Source organism: Alternaria incomplexa (genome assembly GCF_024043165.1).
Source record: "Alternaria incomplexa strain BMP 0042 chromosome Unknown scaffold_1, whole genome shotgun sequence".
Taxonomy (NCBI): Eukaryota; Fungi; Ascomycota; class Dothideomycetes; order Pleosporales; family Pleosporaceae; genus Alternaria; species Alternaria incomplexa.
In genome coordinates, this window is record NW_026249850.1 from 3,693,189 (window position 1) to 3,709,171 (window position 15,983).

Sequence of the window (15,983 nt, forward strand, 5' to 3'; positions counted from 1 at the left end):
GCCGCGGCTGCCTTTACTCGACCGACCTCACGGTCCGCCTTCACTTCCTCCTAATTATTGACAATGCTAACCCCATCACCGCATCATTCCATTGAATTTCACAGCACTCACAGTCATCTGCGCAGACAATCCTGCCATGAATCACTAAGCCCGCAGGCTGTTGTCGGAAATGACTTGCGACAGTTCTCACCCCGAGCGACTCGCGCCTTCCCGTGCCTGATGCGATTCAGACTGACACCAGGGTCCCTTCCGTCTTTCGATAAGATTGAAACACCAAGACACCAAGACATCGGTTACCCGGGCCTCGGGAACACGCCCCTCGACAGCGAACTCAAGTTTGCCCAGTCCTGCTAGGCAATAAAACCAAAGATTGGCCTAATGATCGTCACAAGAACCCTACATGATCTTACACTGCGGTCGTACCATTCTCAGAACACTGCTTCTACTACGATAATCTGCCATTTGGTACCTCCGACTTGGTGTTGCTTGCATGAGCCCCGCCGTGTTGTTGCCCCTCCGTTCTGTCGTGTTTCAAACATGCGATAGCTTCGGGACAAACGCCTCCTTCCGTCATCGCTCACGGTACCTCGCGATAACGTCGAAACAGACCTCTTTGCGCCCGTCTGCCGTGAGCAATGCGCTGCCCCGCCGGCTGTCAAACAATAGCGCCTGTCAAACGGCGTAACGCCCACATGTCCGATCCTTCGGCTGCGCATGAACTCCGTACTATACCCACAACACACGAGAGGAAATGCTGTCGCAGCTTGGTGAAGTCCGGAAAAATTATTCTCATCTTCAGGATGGCCATCTGCTGCTGTTTCACATTATTCAAAGCGCCGAAGTATCTAGTTGCGTCAGTAGCTGCGCGCCTCAGACGTGCTGCATACTGCGTCTACACTTCGCATTCGCTTTCCAGTGCTGAGTGCTCAAAATTCGGTCCTACGTCGTCATGGCACCAGCTACCAAGGAAGCCAAAAGCAAATTGTAGACTACAGAGCCTAGATCTAACCACCTGGCAGCCGATCACAAAGTCAGATTGAAGATTGTCCCTCGAGCCGCTGCACGGTCCCGTCTCACCTCATCTCATCGCATATCCAAGACACCCGCAAGCGTGCGCTATACGGCCCTTTACTACACATGCTACACAAACCACAACAAACACACGATCGCATAGACAGGTAGGTATACATCAAACTTCTCGTTACTCCGATCACGATGCTCGTTGCCACGTTTACTTTTTCCAAACCACCGTTCTCGCAAGCGTACCGAACTATCGTATTCCACAACCACCACCCCACTCCCAATCCACCACGTGCATGAACACCGATAAATAAAATCTGAAAACTCGGAAAGCCGGAAAACTCGATCGATGGAGTCCGGGTCTTCGCGCAACCCGAACACACATCAAACCCGTCATTCTCATATCCTGCTACCCGTGCGGCGGGTACAGTAGTACATTGTAGTATATTCCCCCAAGAAACGGACCGATAAAATCCACTACATACAATCCGATGCTTCCAGAACGCATGAAAATACCAACCTTTCATTGAACCCACCAACAACATGGCCACCTAATCCAATTCAACCTAACCTAACACCCTCCTAGCCACCCGCCAACTTGTCAGTGAGATCAGTGTCATGTCCCATCACCACGAACCTGTTTCCCGCCCACTGCCCATGTCGGAAAAGCTTGACATGTGCCTGAAACACCGCTAGCGAAATGACAGCAAATGTGTTCCTTCGTGGGCGTCAGGGACGCCACAACCTCCCTCGTCAGAAGCAGGTTGGCGTGCGCTCAACATGAAACACGAAGTCCTGCAGGACCAAGACTTTTCACAGGACGGCCTCGGTGGGGTTGTCGGTGAGTGTGAGGTGTTGGTGTAAGAATGGACTGGGCTGGAGCTGGGTTGAATGGAGAATAACCGTCTTGACTTTGGGGCGTGGGAGATGATGAGATGGGAGACGGGATGGGAGTAGGATGAGGATGGTACGGTGTAGGTGGATGGGTACTTGAAGGATCCCCAATGTCGACTTCGACAGCTACTCGTCCCCTCATATCGCGCCATCTTCACTATACTATACTATAGCTCGACTGATGCTGCGATTGTCCTGATCATTCATCCTCATCAAACACCACGAAAACCCAACATGACACTAACATGAACACAACACCTCACATACGCTCGTTCATTCATTGTTTACAACCCACTACTGCGCATGACTCCCCCCAGCAGGCCCCGGCCCCCCAGCGAAATTCATCTGAGCAAGAACATCCCTCCTCCAACTATCATCCTCGCTCTCACTAGCCGTAGAATCGCGGTTCGCAACACGCAAGCCGCCGCCGCCACCGCCGTTCCCACCCGCTCTGCTGTCATACGAGCCGTGGCTGACATAGCGCGTGACTTCCTCGCCGCCGGCGCCATATCCGGCGTTATAGCCTTGGCTGTGCTGCGAATCCATTGTCCATGTTTGTTGTTGCTGTTGGTTGTGCTGTTGTAGCATATTGGGATCTTGAGACGTGTTATCGTAAGAAGAGTAAGGCGTGCTATCGCTGTAGAAATCTCTGTTGTTCCACGTTCCGGGGTTGTTTGCGTCGTCAGAGGGTCCTGGGCGGAGTACGTCGGGGACTTGGCCGCTTAGGCCGCTGCCACTAGATTCGTATTGTTGCTGTTGGGGATGGTATGCGTTTTGGTAGTTGCCGGGCTGGTGCTGGTGTGCGTTTTCGTGGAAAGGTCCGGCTCGGTCGAGGGGCGAATAGTCCATTGCCCCGCCGTCGTGTAGTTGGAGGTTGGGGAGGAAGGACATGCGGTTGTCTGTTGGGGTGCGGTCGCTGGGGTCGTGGAGTTCGACACCCTGGTACTGGCCGCCTTGTGGGTTTTCGGGTATGCTTTGTGTGTAGACGGAAGATTGTTGGCCTGGTTGTGGGGTCATGCCAGGGCTTGTTGACAGCTGTTGCTGTTGTTGTGATAGCGAAAGGCTGTTCATCGTTGCTGTCATGCCCAGCAAGCTTGGTGCTCGTGTGGAACTTGCTTTCATACTCGCTGGTCCCATCCGGCCCATACCCAACATGCTTCCGCTCATGCTGGCGCGGCCTGCACCAGGCTCTTCACTGATCATTTGTGCATCCGAGCCGTTGGGATCGCGGATACTATATTGCGCGATTGTGCGCATCTTCCTCGTCACCCAACCAGCTAAGATCTTGCCTCTTTGTTTCTCTCCGAGCCTGGATCGGTGGAAGTCGCCTTTTTGTACGAAAGATACGATATCGATGACGAGTTGATGTTCGTTCAGGATGGCGTTCACGATGACGGGCACCATACTGGCGAGGAAGTTGCGACGGAAGATCTCCACGACGATGACCACGAGGCCACCTGCTTGGAAGACGGCGCTGGACAGAGTCAGTATGTGTAGAATGGGAAGATATTTGAAGGGTACGTACCATCCGCCAGGAACAATATTCCGGTGGCAGCGCTCCACAGACTGCTCAATGTCCATCGAGAAGTGGTTGAGACCATTGACTTCAAAGGTATCACCAATGCTGCCTAGAACGAACAACACTTGCATGTCGACTGGCGCACCATTGGGGCCTATCGGACGTGTGACGTTGTGTAGGAAGCCCAAATCTCCAGTGCGGACATATCGTACGTTAGGGTCTCCGTCGACAGTCCTGCCATTGAATCGCTCGGCATCCAAGCGTTCTTTCGAGCCGTAGAAGCTGTGTGCGTTCGCTTCTGACTGAACCCAGATCTCGCCATACTCGCCGACAAGACAGAGCTGATTTGTCTCCGGATTCACGATTGATATCTGTGTACTAACAGGAACCATACCCGAGTCCTGGACTAGTAGAGCACCGGGTTCAGTGTCTGGGTCGACAGGCATGATGAGACCTCTTCGGAGGGCCCCAACATCGAGATGTAGCTCTATTGGTTCAATGCACATGTATGACCGCGATGCGACCATGGGGTTCAGCACATGTGAGTAGACGGTGTTTATCGCTGTCCGGTCGAGACTTGCTGGGGAGAAGTGTACTCGTACGCGCTGGTCTGACAGATGTTAGTGACCATATATTCATCAACATCGTAATACTTACAAACATCGACACGTGGCCGACCGTCAGTCGCAATCATGAGGTTCTTGAGCTCGTGCAGAGCCATGTTCTTTCCAGCGCCTCGTGCAATAGCGTGATCCAACATTTGGCTGGTCGCATACGCATCTTTGATCTTGTATCTCGACAAGGTCTGGAAGAGGATGTTCGGATTTTGCGCAAAGTCGACAGGCGAGACGAGATATGTCGGTGCTGCAAGGAAGATACCCATGACGCAGGTGTGTATGAAGCCAAGTCCAATGGTACTGCGCACACAACCGAGAACCGGCCTCGTGCTCGTCATCTGACAAGTTTCTTTCTGGACCTTGCACAACGCCATGATCTGGCTGTGGCCCAATTGCACAGCTATACGTCGTTGGTCAGGTGTCCAGTACGTCCATACCAAAACGGGGAAACCAGATTGTATCCAAGCGGGCCGTATCGTCAGCTTAAGATCGCGGCAACCACTAGACTGCTTAGGTGGTTTTGTGGTGTTGTACATGTTCGGTACGCTGATCTTGAGGATGACTGCTGACTGCTTGATGTGTTGCGATACTTGCTTGACCTTCATGAGGTGGTCAACATCGGCGTTGACGAGAATAGCCTTAACTTTGAAATCGGCAATGATGTGTAGTAGTGCAGGGGCATCTTCGTTCAGCCTGTTCTGGTCAATTGGTGCCATGGGAATGCACACAGCCCCGAGAACGAAGCACGCATGAACGGCATAGACAAAGTCTTCCGAATGCGTGTACATCAGAAGGAGGTGGTCACCGGTCTGAACCTTGACCTTGTTCTTCAGATACATTGCGACACCTGCAACCTTCTGATCGAACTTCTTCCAGTTGACGCCTTTGCCCTCTTTGCCGCGGCCATCGACAGTGCAGTAGGCGAGCTCCTCAGCCTGCCGTGATACACGCCACTGCATAAGGTCGTGTATGTTGGAGAACTGGTTGAGAGGTGTTGACGTTCTATCGTCAATAACGACTTCTCTGTGATCCACTCCTGAGTACTGCTTGTCCTGCAGCATGAGGAACTGCTGGCGTGCCATCGATGCCTCGTATGACCACATGCCGCCAGCAGGGTCGTCGCCTAGCGCGATGTTCTGGACCGACCTCTCAACACCAAACTTGACGTGAACGCAGGGTAAGGAGCCATTGTCAAACTCTCTTCGGCAAAGCATGTTTCCAATCTCTCGTCGACCATTCTTAATGACTCGGGGAAGCGTGTTTGGTGCTGTGATCATCACACAGTAGACCCGTAGGTGATGCTCTTGATACAGTACTTCCATGCATCGCTCAGATAAAGAGTCCAAGAAGGGAATGTCCAGTTGTTGCGGCGGCCCGCCTGGGTTTGTGGGCGCAGTCGATGCGGCTTGTGTTTCAATAAGGATGATAGGCAAGTATTCGCCATTGACGTACGAGTCGAAAGATGAACTACACGGCGTTAGTTTGATCACACGTGGATCCGATTACACTTACCAGTCGTAGATCTTGGGCACCGCCTTCATAATGCTGGTGACAAGATGCTGCACGAAGAAATATCGGTGTTCGGCCTCCAGCTGGCCATGCTCTACCCATTCGACACGTTGTCGGATACGGTCCTCGTACAGGCCCAAAACGAAGATTTTGCCTTCCACTACGCATCCGAGCAATCCAGTGCGTAGGAATTCGAGTTCGAGCAATTGTGGTGTCGGGCTACCCTCTACGAAACGATATGGCCGGGCGTGGAATATGGTTTCCGTATGCTTTTGCAGCTGCCAGAAACCTCCAGATAATGATGGCGAGTCTACCCAAATCTCTCCTATCGAGTAAGGGGAGCACAGAAGATTAGTCTCTGGGTCCACGACGGCCAGCGTCGCATCGGGTATCGGGTAACCAAAAGCGCCAACTCTCATAGTGCCGGGCTCGTTCACACGCTTACTCACTTCCTCTCCTATGGCCAAAACTACGACTTCATTCAACTTCAGTGCTTCCTTGTCCAGCAAGATCTCGGTCAATTCTGTTGGGCTCTTCTTCTTCTTCTCCTTGGTGTTGTTCGTGGTACCCCCTCCGATAAGACTAGAATAGCCGTTGGCTGCCGCGGCCTTGTCGTCGACCTCGTCTTCGTTATCAGATTCTTCTGACACTATGCTCAATGGGCATCCCATGCGCTCTTCGCCGCCTAACCAATCGCGTACTGATATTATCATACCGCCGTGTTCCGGCAAACATAGCATAGGCGCGATGAGCTCTCGTGCTCTGGGGTTCCGTAGGGGTCTGAAATAACGGTCTCCGAGAATCTCGTGAAATTCGCAATCAACTGTGAGCGTGTCAATCAAGCATATCTTCACCGAGCCAAAGTTGGGTTCCGTGTTCTTCTTGAAATTACGAGTAGCCATGGGATCCTGTTGGTAGTTGTATGCAGCGCGCTTGAGACCCGGATAGTCGGCGATCAGTATGTTCGACTTGTACTTGGTGATAAGGTGTGCGTATAGACCAGGTGTCTCCATGGTCGGCGTTTCCAGCCAGACGGTAGTGTGACCACCATAGACGGCAAATAGCACACTCAGGATGAGACCAGCGCTTTCACGAGGGTCGAGGTAAGAAAGAATGACTTCGGTAGGTGCTCTGTTCTGCACTGGCGCGACGAACTTGCCAGACGAATCCCTCAAGTTGCCGTTGAAAGTATCTTGACTATTCGGATTGTTGGCGGGTATGGTGCTGACCATGGCGCTGATGCAAGCCATTTGATGCATGATGGTGCGGTGGCTCAGTACAACACCACGCAAGTCGCCGGTTGGCGCGCGAGAGAACTCGATATATGCTACCTCGGGCACTTGCAGGGCGGGCGTGTCGTCATGCTTCTTGGGGTGGTAACTTCCAAACTCGTTCGTCTTCCACCATTCGACGCCACTCGGCCACTTGAGACGATTCTGGCTAATGTCACGGTGGAAGGCTTTGAGGTTGTTGTCCGTGGTCAGTGCGAGATGTGCTTGGGTTGTGGTCAAGAGGAGGATGAGTTTCTGATAGTCGTCGACGCTATTGATGGGAACTGCTACAACGCCCGCGATGAAGCATCCCATCAAAGCCACGACAAACTCGATGATCTCCGTATCCCTGTATACCAGTGCCACGCGGTCGCCCCGATACAGGTTGCTCTTGTCCCTAATCACTTTGGCGACCTTTTCAGCGCGACTGGCCACTTTCTCCCAAGTGATGGAAGCCGTTTCTTTGCCCTTCGCGTCCAACACCCAGAAAGCGGTAGTCCTCGGCTGTGTACGAGCGCGGTAGCGTAGTACAGCACCGATGTTGTCAAATTTGGACATCTTTATATTGTGGTTGTGAGGGTCGTATACGTCGAAGGGCAGGTCTCGCGGTTCCAATGGCATCATCGTGTCTGCAGCACCCACAGGCAGGTCGCTCGGGTTCATCATGGGCGGTGGTATCGCAGCGGTCGGGGAGAAGGCGTCGCCCGTCGAGTAGCGGTTCGGTCCACCGTATGAGTCGCGCTGGTCCTGCATCTGCTGCCCTGTGAAGTCGGAGAAGTAGCCCTGGTTCACGTCCAGCATCGTGCTCCTCCTGCTAGCCTCGCCTGGCGACCCATAGCCATTCTCGAAGCCTTGCTGGGTGTCCGGGTTGAAAGCGTAGTTGCCCATCATTGTGGGTTCGCGCGAGTAGGTGTACTCGGGCGTCTGGGGTCGGGGTATGAATGTCTCGCTCCCTTGTGACAATTGGGAGGCATTGCGCTGCAGCGAGGTAGTGCGCAGGCCCAGCTGCTTCTCCTGGAAGCGCCCTACTTGGCTCGGTGGGTATGCCATGTATTGCGAGTTGCCGCCAGCGGTGCTCGTCGAGGAACTGGGGTAGTGCATCGACGAGCCCATGGTGCCCTGCGGCGAACTCTCATGGTACGAATCGGGTCGGGGGAGTTCGATGTGCGGCGTCTGCTGGGTCTGCTGTGGGTTTGGCCCAGAGAGGGCGGCGAGGGATGCGCTGCGAGAGCCTGAGCCCTCGCTCTGGGCGGGGCTCTGTCCGCGCAGGTCATGCTGCAGTTGCGCTGAGAAGTCGGGCCCCAGGTACTGCGAGAGGAGCACTGTCTTGCGCTTTTCGTAGCTGTGCGACTCGTTAGCGCACGTGGGGGAGGATGCGAATGCGACAGCGGCAGTAACCGTGAAGATATATGCGGGAGGAGAGTACCAACCCCTTCTGTGTGATGTCGCCCTCCTCGAGTTCGTGGTCCAGCTCCTGCAGCTTGGCCTGCAACTCCGGGTTCGTCTCGGCCATGGTGTCTCTTTCCTCCGGCGGCGCAGTCAGGTGGAGCGAATGTTGTTAGGCTATGCGGTGGCAATCCGCGACATGCTAAAAGTAAAGATACGAGGCGCCGTGAGCCAATGCGAGGGGGTGAGGGCGAAGGCGCGCGTGAAGAATGGCCAAAAGGGAGTCCCAGATTGGAATAGACCCTGTCGTCGAGTGCCTGAAAGCGCACATTGGCCTTCAAACAAGTCAGGTACGCAGGCCACCACCGGACATCCAGTATGACGTTCCTACCCCAGAGCAGCCGCGCCTTCCTCTTGGCGCTCAGTGCCTTCCTCACTGGCCGCCTTAGTCAGCCGTTCGTCGCTGCCCCTTGCGCGTGGTGGTACCTGCTGCGACATGTGGGTTTGCGCGTTATGCCTCGGCTCGAGGAAGCTGAAGGTGTGCCGGGACGCGCCCGAGTCAAGTAAAGTAATCACGAGCACGCTCTCTTCTCATCTTCTCCTGGCCAACTATCGCTAGACCTCACTACTTGCTTGTCCAGTATCCATAATCCGAGACCATGGCGACACTCATCCGCCCGCCGCCCATTGACCAGTCGCAATCCGAAATCGAAAATGTCCTCGAACTGACGCAACTGTCCGACATCGACCCTGACCTCTTCACCAACACGCGCCCACTATGGCATCCCCCGGGTGCGCGCGGCATCTTCGGCGGTGCTGCCATCGCCCAGACGCTCGCTGCAGCCCAGAAGACGGTTGACCCCGAGTTCACTGTGCATTCCATGCACTGCTACTTCGTGCTTGCCGGCAACTCAGAGATACCACTCATATACCACGTAGAGAGAGTACGATCAGGAAAGTCCTATGCGACAAGAACAGTGCAGGCGCGCCAACGGGGCAAGGTCATCTTCACGACAACTATGAGTTTCGTGCGCCAGAACAGTGGAGGAGCGAAGAAGGTCGAGCATGTGGTCCCAATGGCCGACGTGCCAGGCCCAGAGGAGGATTCGGACTCGGAGATGCATCCCAGCGGCCACAGTCCGTTCCAGAGCCAGAGACTGGCGACCGAGAATGGTGAGTGCTGTCACATGTCAACCGTCACAGCCCAGCCTAACCCCGTCCAGAGGACTCCGACAAACCTCACACCAAGAAGTGCCGCCAATGGGTGAAGGCGCGCGGTCGCATCTCCCCCGCTGGAGGCCACGAGGCCCACCTCTCCGCCATCGCCTACATGTCCGACAGCTACTTCATCGGCACCGTCGCGCGCGTCCACAAGCTCTGGCGCTATTCCTCACAACGCAAGAGTGCCGCTAAGTCCAGCATCGGCGAAGACGTGCTCAAGACACTGCTGGAGATGGACGATGCCGAGTTGAAGCGCCAGTCCGTTAGCGAGGCAGACATCAAGCGTATACAGCGCATCAAGAATGGTGAAGACCCAAAGAAGGTTGCGGATGACGTGCCAGAGATTGGCATGATGGTCAGTCTGGACCACACCATTTACTTCCACAACCCTCGTACCTTCAGGGCCGATGAATGGATCTTCACCGAGACAGAGACGCCCTGGGCTGGCGATGGTCGTGGCCTCGTCTTCCAGAGGATGTACACGAAAGATGGAACCCTTATCGCGACCTGCGTACAAGAGGTAAGACTTCCGCACTTCAGTCATACACTCAGCGATGCTAACCTGATCAGGGTGTTATTCGACTTAAGCAGAACGACAGCAAGTTGTGAAGACGCAGTCATGTTCCGGTCTTCTTATTTGCGTTCTCACCCACCCGCTTGCATAGACTTACATCCTTTATTGATAGATCAATTAGACCTGACCGAAGTTTCGACATCCAACTCGTTTCTCTCACGCGTTCGCATGAGTCTTCTTACTGACGCGGACCAAGCCGCTTCGCAGTTCACGGTAGTTCACGGTTGTGCCGTGCTTACGCTCACCCGCTCGATATTCACTTACCGACCAGTGCACATTTATACCCACGAATGAGTATTGAGATCACGATGACTGGATACGACCAACGAAAAAGGGTCCGATGATTCAGCTCGCGAGTGACCGTGACCCGTTGGTCTGAGAGAAGCAGAACAAAGAAACAGACCACAACATGTCAGTAGCTCCTGCCGCCGAACCCAGGAATGAGCGCCGCGGCTTCCCGTGGAACCTTCCGCCTTTCACCAAGCACGTGCGATGACCGGAAGCAACGGCTAGCTTGGCCTCGTTGACGCATACTTATGGTACATGGTCGCCGCTGCCTGCTCGACATTACGCTTCCCTCAGCTCTCACTCACAACGCAAGGTCGTCCTCACACACCCCACCTCCTACAACTCAATCATAGGACACATGCCACTCTCCTCGAAAGCATGACTACCGGCCCCGTGTTGCCTGTGCCGGAGCGAGCAAGCCGTAGGACTCATATACGATGTGGGTGGTGACTACAGAACTTAAGTAAGCATTGACTCCCCATGAGTCTTTACGTACGAGGCCATGGCTTTGGGCAAGTCGGAGGTAAGTATAAATCCTGGCGTTTCCGTGCAAAATGCACTTCTTCTCTACACGCAGTGTCTGGTGTATACCATCATCGTTTACAACAATTACGAGTAGCTACACACGGCTATCGCACAGCACAAAGAACCCTCTACTCACTTACTGAAGCACCGGAAGCTACCCTTGCCAGATCAACAAGATCTTGCCATGCCTGACGGTCGTGAACGCCAACCCTACCTCAGCAAAGGCTGGCGTAAGCAACTGGATTCCTACGAGAAAGGTCTCATACAAAGTACGAGCGAGTTCCCCCGTCACTGCTTCTACTTCTGCTGGCCCAACAAGGACTCTATAAACAGCGACGACTGGAAAGCCGGTCGTGTAGGTTATATTTGTGACCCGCAGTGGGCCCATACCATCTACCCTTATATTTTCGACGGCGACTGGCACGGAGACGGTGCCTCACTACAGCCAATGGGAGAGAATACCAAGCAACTCCAAGCGCAACTGGCAGACGAAAGACCGAAATTCATCAAGAAGAATGGCCCACCGGTTGGTGGTGGCATGGCCAGGGAGTGGTCCGATAGCGTAAGGATATTGAGTTTCTGGGTGACAGGCGGCCCAGATGATAAAGGACCCAGGACAATTGATCCTATCGGACTTGACCCAGACGGTAAAATACAGCTCAAGCGTAAGGCCTGACATATGAAACATACGTGCCGCAACGCTGAATTAAAAGCAGTTCTCATCGCTGCCAAGATGTATGCGAAGAGAACAGCCTGGGACAAGACTGACTACAAGGGCAAGAACGTTACCCGAGAGGAGATCGGTCTCCCCAAGCCAGTGCAGGTTGTCAAGGGAACACCACTGGACGAGGTCAAGAAGATCGAGCTTCTCTTGGACTCATTGGCTGCAGGGCTGCCACAGCTCTCGGTTCATGGGCGGAGAACTTGGGTAGACCCGCCTTCGGCAGACCAAGAGAAAATCGACGATCTGGCAGCCTTCATACGGAGTGAAATGTAGGTTGACAATGAGCAACACGCTCAAACTAGAACGGTGGTAATGATCCCGTTTGATTTCTGTATAAGGTCATAATCTCAAACTGTCACTACCGGAATATTACTCCTCAAATGGTTCCGCGTCAACGTTCATCAACCCAGGTATACACTCAGTCACGTCCGAATGATAATATGTGGGATATCATCGTAAGTAAGCAGGTCGGAGCAAAGCCTTCTCTCATTCAATCATTTATTCGTTCATAGCTCTTGTCGCATCCCCATCATCACCCTAATTCGTAAAATCCTTCTTCGGCGCCTCCCCATCCTCCTTCCCACTCCCATACTTCCTCACATGCTCCTTATTCGCCCCCTTATCCTGTTCAAACTCCTTCAACTCAGGCGCACTCATATGCTTAACCACATTATCCGCCTGCCACTTCTTAAAGCTAAACCCGACCCCCTCATGACTATAATCCTTATCATTCGCCTGATCCTTATGATACTTGACCTGCATAAACTCCGTATCCCTCGTCTCCGGATCCAGACTCAGCGATACCAGGCCCGTGATAGTAGCGGTCTTGGGGATCAAGCGGAAGGTCCAGGACTGCTTGTTTTTGAATTGGATCATTTCGGAGTCTGAGCGGATTACTTGGTAGGATTCGTTGATGGAGGCGTTGAAGAGTTTGGGGAGCGCGAACCATTGGCCGGCCATTTTGTAGCGGTCGTTGGCGTAGACGAATTGGTCGTCGTAGACGCAGTCTGGGGTGTAGCGTTTTACGCGGGTGATGGTGGGTTGGCAGGAGTAGAGGGCGATGATCTGGGGGGTGAGGTGTTAGTCTTTTGTATGTAGGCAGATGTTGCAAGAGAGGTGGGCTTACGTCGTCGACTAAGGCCTGGCGTTGCGGGCTGAGCTTGATGCTCTTGCTTGGGTCGGGCTCGTAGTCTTCACTCGTAGCCGTCTGTCTGGGCTCGAACTGCTCGCCGGGCGCTTCGCTCGTCTTGGGGAAGGCTGAGTTTCCGCTGCTGACGATATCGCCGGTGGCCTGTCCGCTCGTTGAAGTCGACATCTCTGCTCTTTGCTGTCCTGCTGCGAGTCGAGGAGGTGGGTTGCTACCGCTTGGATTGGACTGCTGCTCTGCGTTCCAAAGCTGCACGGTAAGTGCTTTCTGAGGATGCTTGAGGGCGGGTTTACTGATGAAGTTCTTGAGATTGGTTGAGAGGAGCTTGGAGCGAGAGCCACTGGTTGCTGCAGGCATGGAGTTTGGGTTGTCGGAAGCTGAATCCATTGACGCGGTTGTGTACTATATACGTGTTGTCCTAGGTTGACGCGTGCATGCGTGAGCGTAAGATGACGACAGTGTTAATTGACAGCGGTGCTAGATGCGGGAGTCGATGATTCATGGACTCGAAGATCGGGAGATCTGAATGTTCACGCGCGCGTTTTGGTGTAAGAAAAGGATGGGGGGTGGGCGCCGTGACCTGCATCTTGATCTGGGCCCTAACATGGGATTTCAGGGCAGATTTGTGGAGAAGCGTTGCGTATGCCATGGGATTTGATGTGTCGAGGGGTGCGGGTAAGGCTGATCGGCATCTTTCGGGTGTTGCGGCATGACGTACGGTAAACTTCCTTTTCAGGCAACTTCGGATTGCTGTCGATGGCGGTGTTAGCGTGTATACGCGCGCTGACCCCCTGGAGCGATCAGCCTGATCCGGCCTACCAGCCTCGCAGCACCTGCGCGCTCCCTACGCGTCGAAAGAGTCAGAATGACAATAACGATGCGAGTCACCATCAACATGAAGTATACGGAAGCCACAAGCCATACAATGGAAAGCAGCGCGATTGATTCAACCAAACAAAAAAAAAGCGCGTCGCGCAAGTCAACCACTCCAATGGTACCTTTCTCAGAAGCCGGTTAACCTCGTGATAGATTACTGCTACAGTTACATGAGCTATCTAGATTCCAATCAGAAGGCCACCGTCATTACTTTTCGTTCGATACATTACTCCAAACCATTCCGCGCAGTCGCGTATCGCAGGACACTGTAATAAATGCTTGCTGATAGGGCGCATACAAAATGCTCATGGCCAAGCCATGTGACGCATTCGCCATGACCGGGCCACGCCGCCGAAGAAGAGTAGTAAAGGTCATTAGTGATTACAAGAGAACGTCGTAATGCGTTGCCCGTCTATCCTCCGTGTGCCCGTGTCGTCGTTGTGTGGGGGATTAAAAGGGGGTTGGGTGAAGTCTTGCGATGAAGGAGAGTAAGAAAAGCGAAAAGTGTGCTTTTGTACATCTTGTACAAAGTGTGGTAAGAGTCGACCGCTCAGACGAAGTAAGCGAGAGCGGCAGCACCGGCCATGAAGGCAGCGAGGGGCTTGGTGGAGCTAGCAGCGCCAGTGTACTCGGGGTAGCCAGGGGAGGTAGCGGACGAGGCGTGGTAAATGGATGATGAGGCGGTACCGACGGGTGTGGAGGCGTGGGAGGAGGCAGGGGGAACAACGACAGTGGTAGTCTCCTCAGCAGGAGGAGGAGGGGCGTATCCGGAGGAAGACGCCTCGGGGACGACGGGAGTGGAAGTCTCCGGGATGGGGACAGACTCAGTGATAACAGGAGGGGGAGGGGCGTATCCGGACGAAGACGCCTCGGGGACGACGGGAGTGGAAGTCTCAGGGATGGGGAAAGACTCGGTGATAACGGGAGGGACGGGCACGGATGAGGTGACGACGGGAGGGACCACAGGGTAGGTGGAAACCGCTGGGATGGGCACAGACTCCGTGATGACGGGAGGGACGACTGGGTAGGTGGAAACCTCCGGTACAGGTACAGACGAAGTGACGACGGGAGGGACGACCGGGTAGGTGGAGACCTCCGGGACGGGTACAGACGAGGTGACGACGGGAGGGACCACAGGGTAAGTGGAAGCCTCGGGTACGTAAGGAGTGGAGCTGGGAGGAATGACAACAGTCGAGGTGATGGTGACCTCAGTGGTGCTGGAGACCTCTGGCACGTAAGGCTTAGAGCTCGAGTATGGCACGTAGGGCTTGGAGCTCGAGAACGGCACGGTGATGGTCTCAGTCTCCGGGCAGGGAGAGCTGGAGCTCACGGGTGGTACGTAGATGGAGGTGGACGTAACGACCGGGGGAGTGTAGGTCGAAGTCACAACCGGAGGAGTGTAGGTCGACGTAACGACTGGGGGAGTGTAGGTCGACGTCTTAACGGGGGGAGTGTAGGTGGAGGATGGCACAACAGGGGTGCTTGACTCCGGGCAAGGCGTGCTGGAGGAGACATGGGGGACGCTTGAAGACTCATGAACCGGGTAGCTGGAGGTGACGACAGGTGGGACGTAAGTCGAAGAGGTCACAACCGGAGGCATGCTGCTGCTCTCTTCTTCGCAAGGAGTGCTGGATGCCTCGTAGGGCTTGCTCACGGAGGGAGAGGCACCGTATCCGGACTATATGCTGTTAGAGTTGAACGCTTCAACAGCTGAGGGTACTTGTGTTAACATACAGAGGAAGGCACAGCGTAGCCGCCGCTGCTGGAGGCGCCGTAGCCGCCACCGTAGGGGGCAGCGTAGACAGCGCCCACGAGGGCCATCGTTGCCAAGGAGTATCTCATCTTGTTCTGACGAGAGGTGTCGGAAGTATTAGGGAGTAAAGAGTATTACTAGGTGATGGGTGCGAAGCGAAAGTAACAGAGCAACCGTAACGAAAGAGCTGCTGTGTTGAAGATCGAAGACTTGATGAAGCTTGAGAGGCACGATAGATGAGACTGAGGAGGAATGTGAACCTAATATACTCATTAGGGGAGGCGGGATCTTCACACCCTACCAGCCTTCTGCTCTGCCCTACCCATGGGAAAGCCACAACAGGGTCGCATCCACGCACGACGGTTGAGGGGCTCCGAAGTCGTTCCCCACATTCATCCGGACGTTTTTAGTTCCAAATCACCTCAAGTCGATCATGTTCGTAGTCTCGGCCATACCACGGGACGAGGCTCTCTCGGTATGGCAGGCGTCTCTAAGAACGTTTGCTGGCCAAGTTTACCCTAGCAACCGGCTGCGAAAGATCGCTAGTCAGCGAGCGACTTACCTCAATTGTAGCTGCATGCATAAGGCTACCAGGATAGTCGGTGGTTAGGAGAACACGACGCCCTGCCTTCTCATGCATGCTGACTTGGTGACCGTTT

The 15,983-nt window shown here is 54.3% G+C and overlaps 5 protein-coding genes across 5 annotated transcripts; 2 read left to right on the top strand and 3 right to left on the bottom strand.

The window, feature by feature from the left end:
* Nucleotides 1-2,208: 2,208 nt before the first annotated feature.
* On the bottom strand, nt 2,209-8,343 carry J4E90_001314 (uncharacterized protein; the record flags this gene model as incomplete). The annotated part of the gene is made up of 5 exons (XM_051430903.1): nt 2,209-3,388; nt 3,440-4,043; nt 4,091-5,517; nt 5,563-8,172; nt 8,261-8,343. The coding sequence occupies 5 exons, from the start codon at nt 8,341-8,343 to the stop codon at nt 2,209-2,211; spliced, it is 5,904 nt and encodes a 1,967-aa protein (XP_051296390.1).
* A 532-nt stretch (nt 8,344-8,875) lies between these two features.
* Nucleotides 8,876-10,046, top strand: J4E90_001315 (uncharacterized protein; the record flags this gene model as incomplete). The annotated part of the gene is made up of 3 exons (XM_051430904.1): nt 8,876-9,389; nt 9,440-9,957; nt 10,008-10,046. The coding sequence occupies 3 exons, from the start codon at nt 8,876-8,878 to the stop codon at nt 10,044-10,046; spliced, it is 1,071 nt and encodes a 356-aa protein (XP_051296391.1).
* Nucleotides 10,047-11,008: 962 nt separating this feature from the next.
* Nucleotides 11,009-11,821, top strand: J4E90_001316 (uncharacterized protein; the record flags this gene model as incomplete). Its single annotated transcript, XM_051430905.1, has 2 exons — nt 11,009-11,489; nt 11,538-11,821. The coding sequence occupies 2 exons, from the start codon at nt 11,009-11,011 to the stop codon at nt 11,819-11,821; spliced, it is 765 nt and encodes a 254-aa protein (XP_051296392.1).
* Nucleotides 11,822-12,085: 264 nt separating this feature from the next.
* On the bottom strand, nt 12,086-13,082 carry J4E90_001317 (uncharacterized protein; the record flags this gene model as incomplete). Its single annotated transcript, XM_051430906.1, has 2 exons — nt 12,086-12,613; nt 12,675-13,082. 2 exons carry the CDS (start codon nt 13,080-13,082, stop codon nt 12,086-12,088), a joined length of 936 nt encoding a protein of 311 aa, XP_051296393.1.
* A 1,039-nt stretch (nt 13,083-14,121) lies between these two features.
* Nucleotides 14,122-15,392, bottom strand: J4E90_001318 (uncharacterized protein; the record flags this gene model as incomplete). The annotated part of the gene is made up of 2 exons (XM_051430907.1): nt 14,122-15,249; nt 15,306-15,392. 2 exons carry the CDS (start codon nt 15,390-15,392, stop codon nt 14,122-14,124), a joined length of 1,215 nt encoding a protein of 404 aa, XP_051296394.1.
* Between the last annotated feature and the right edge of the window lie 591 nt (nt 15,393-15,983).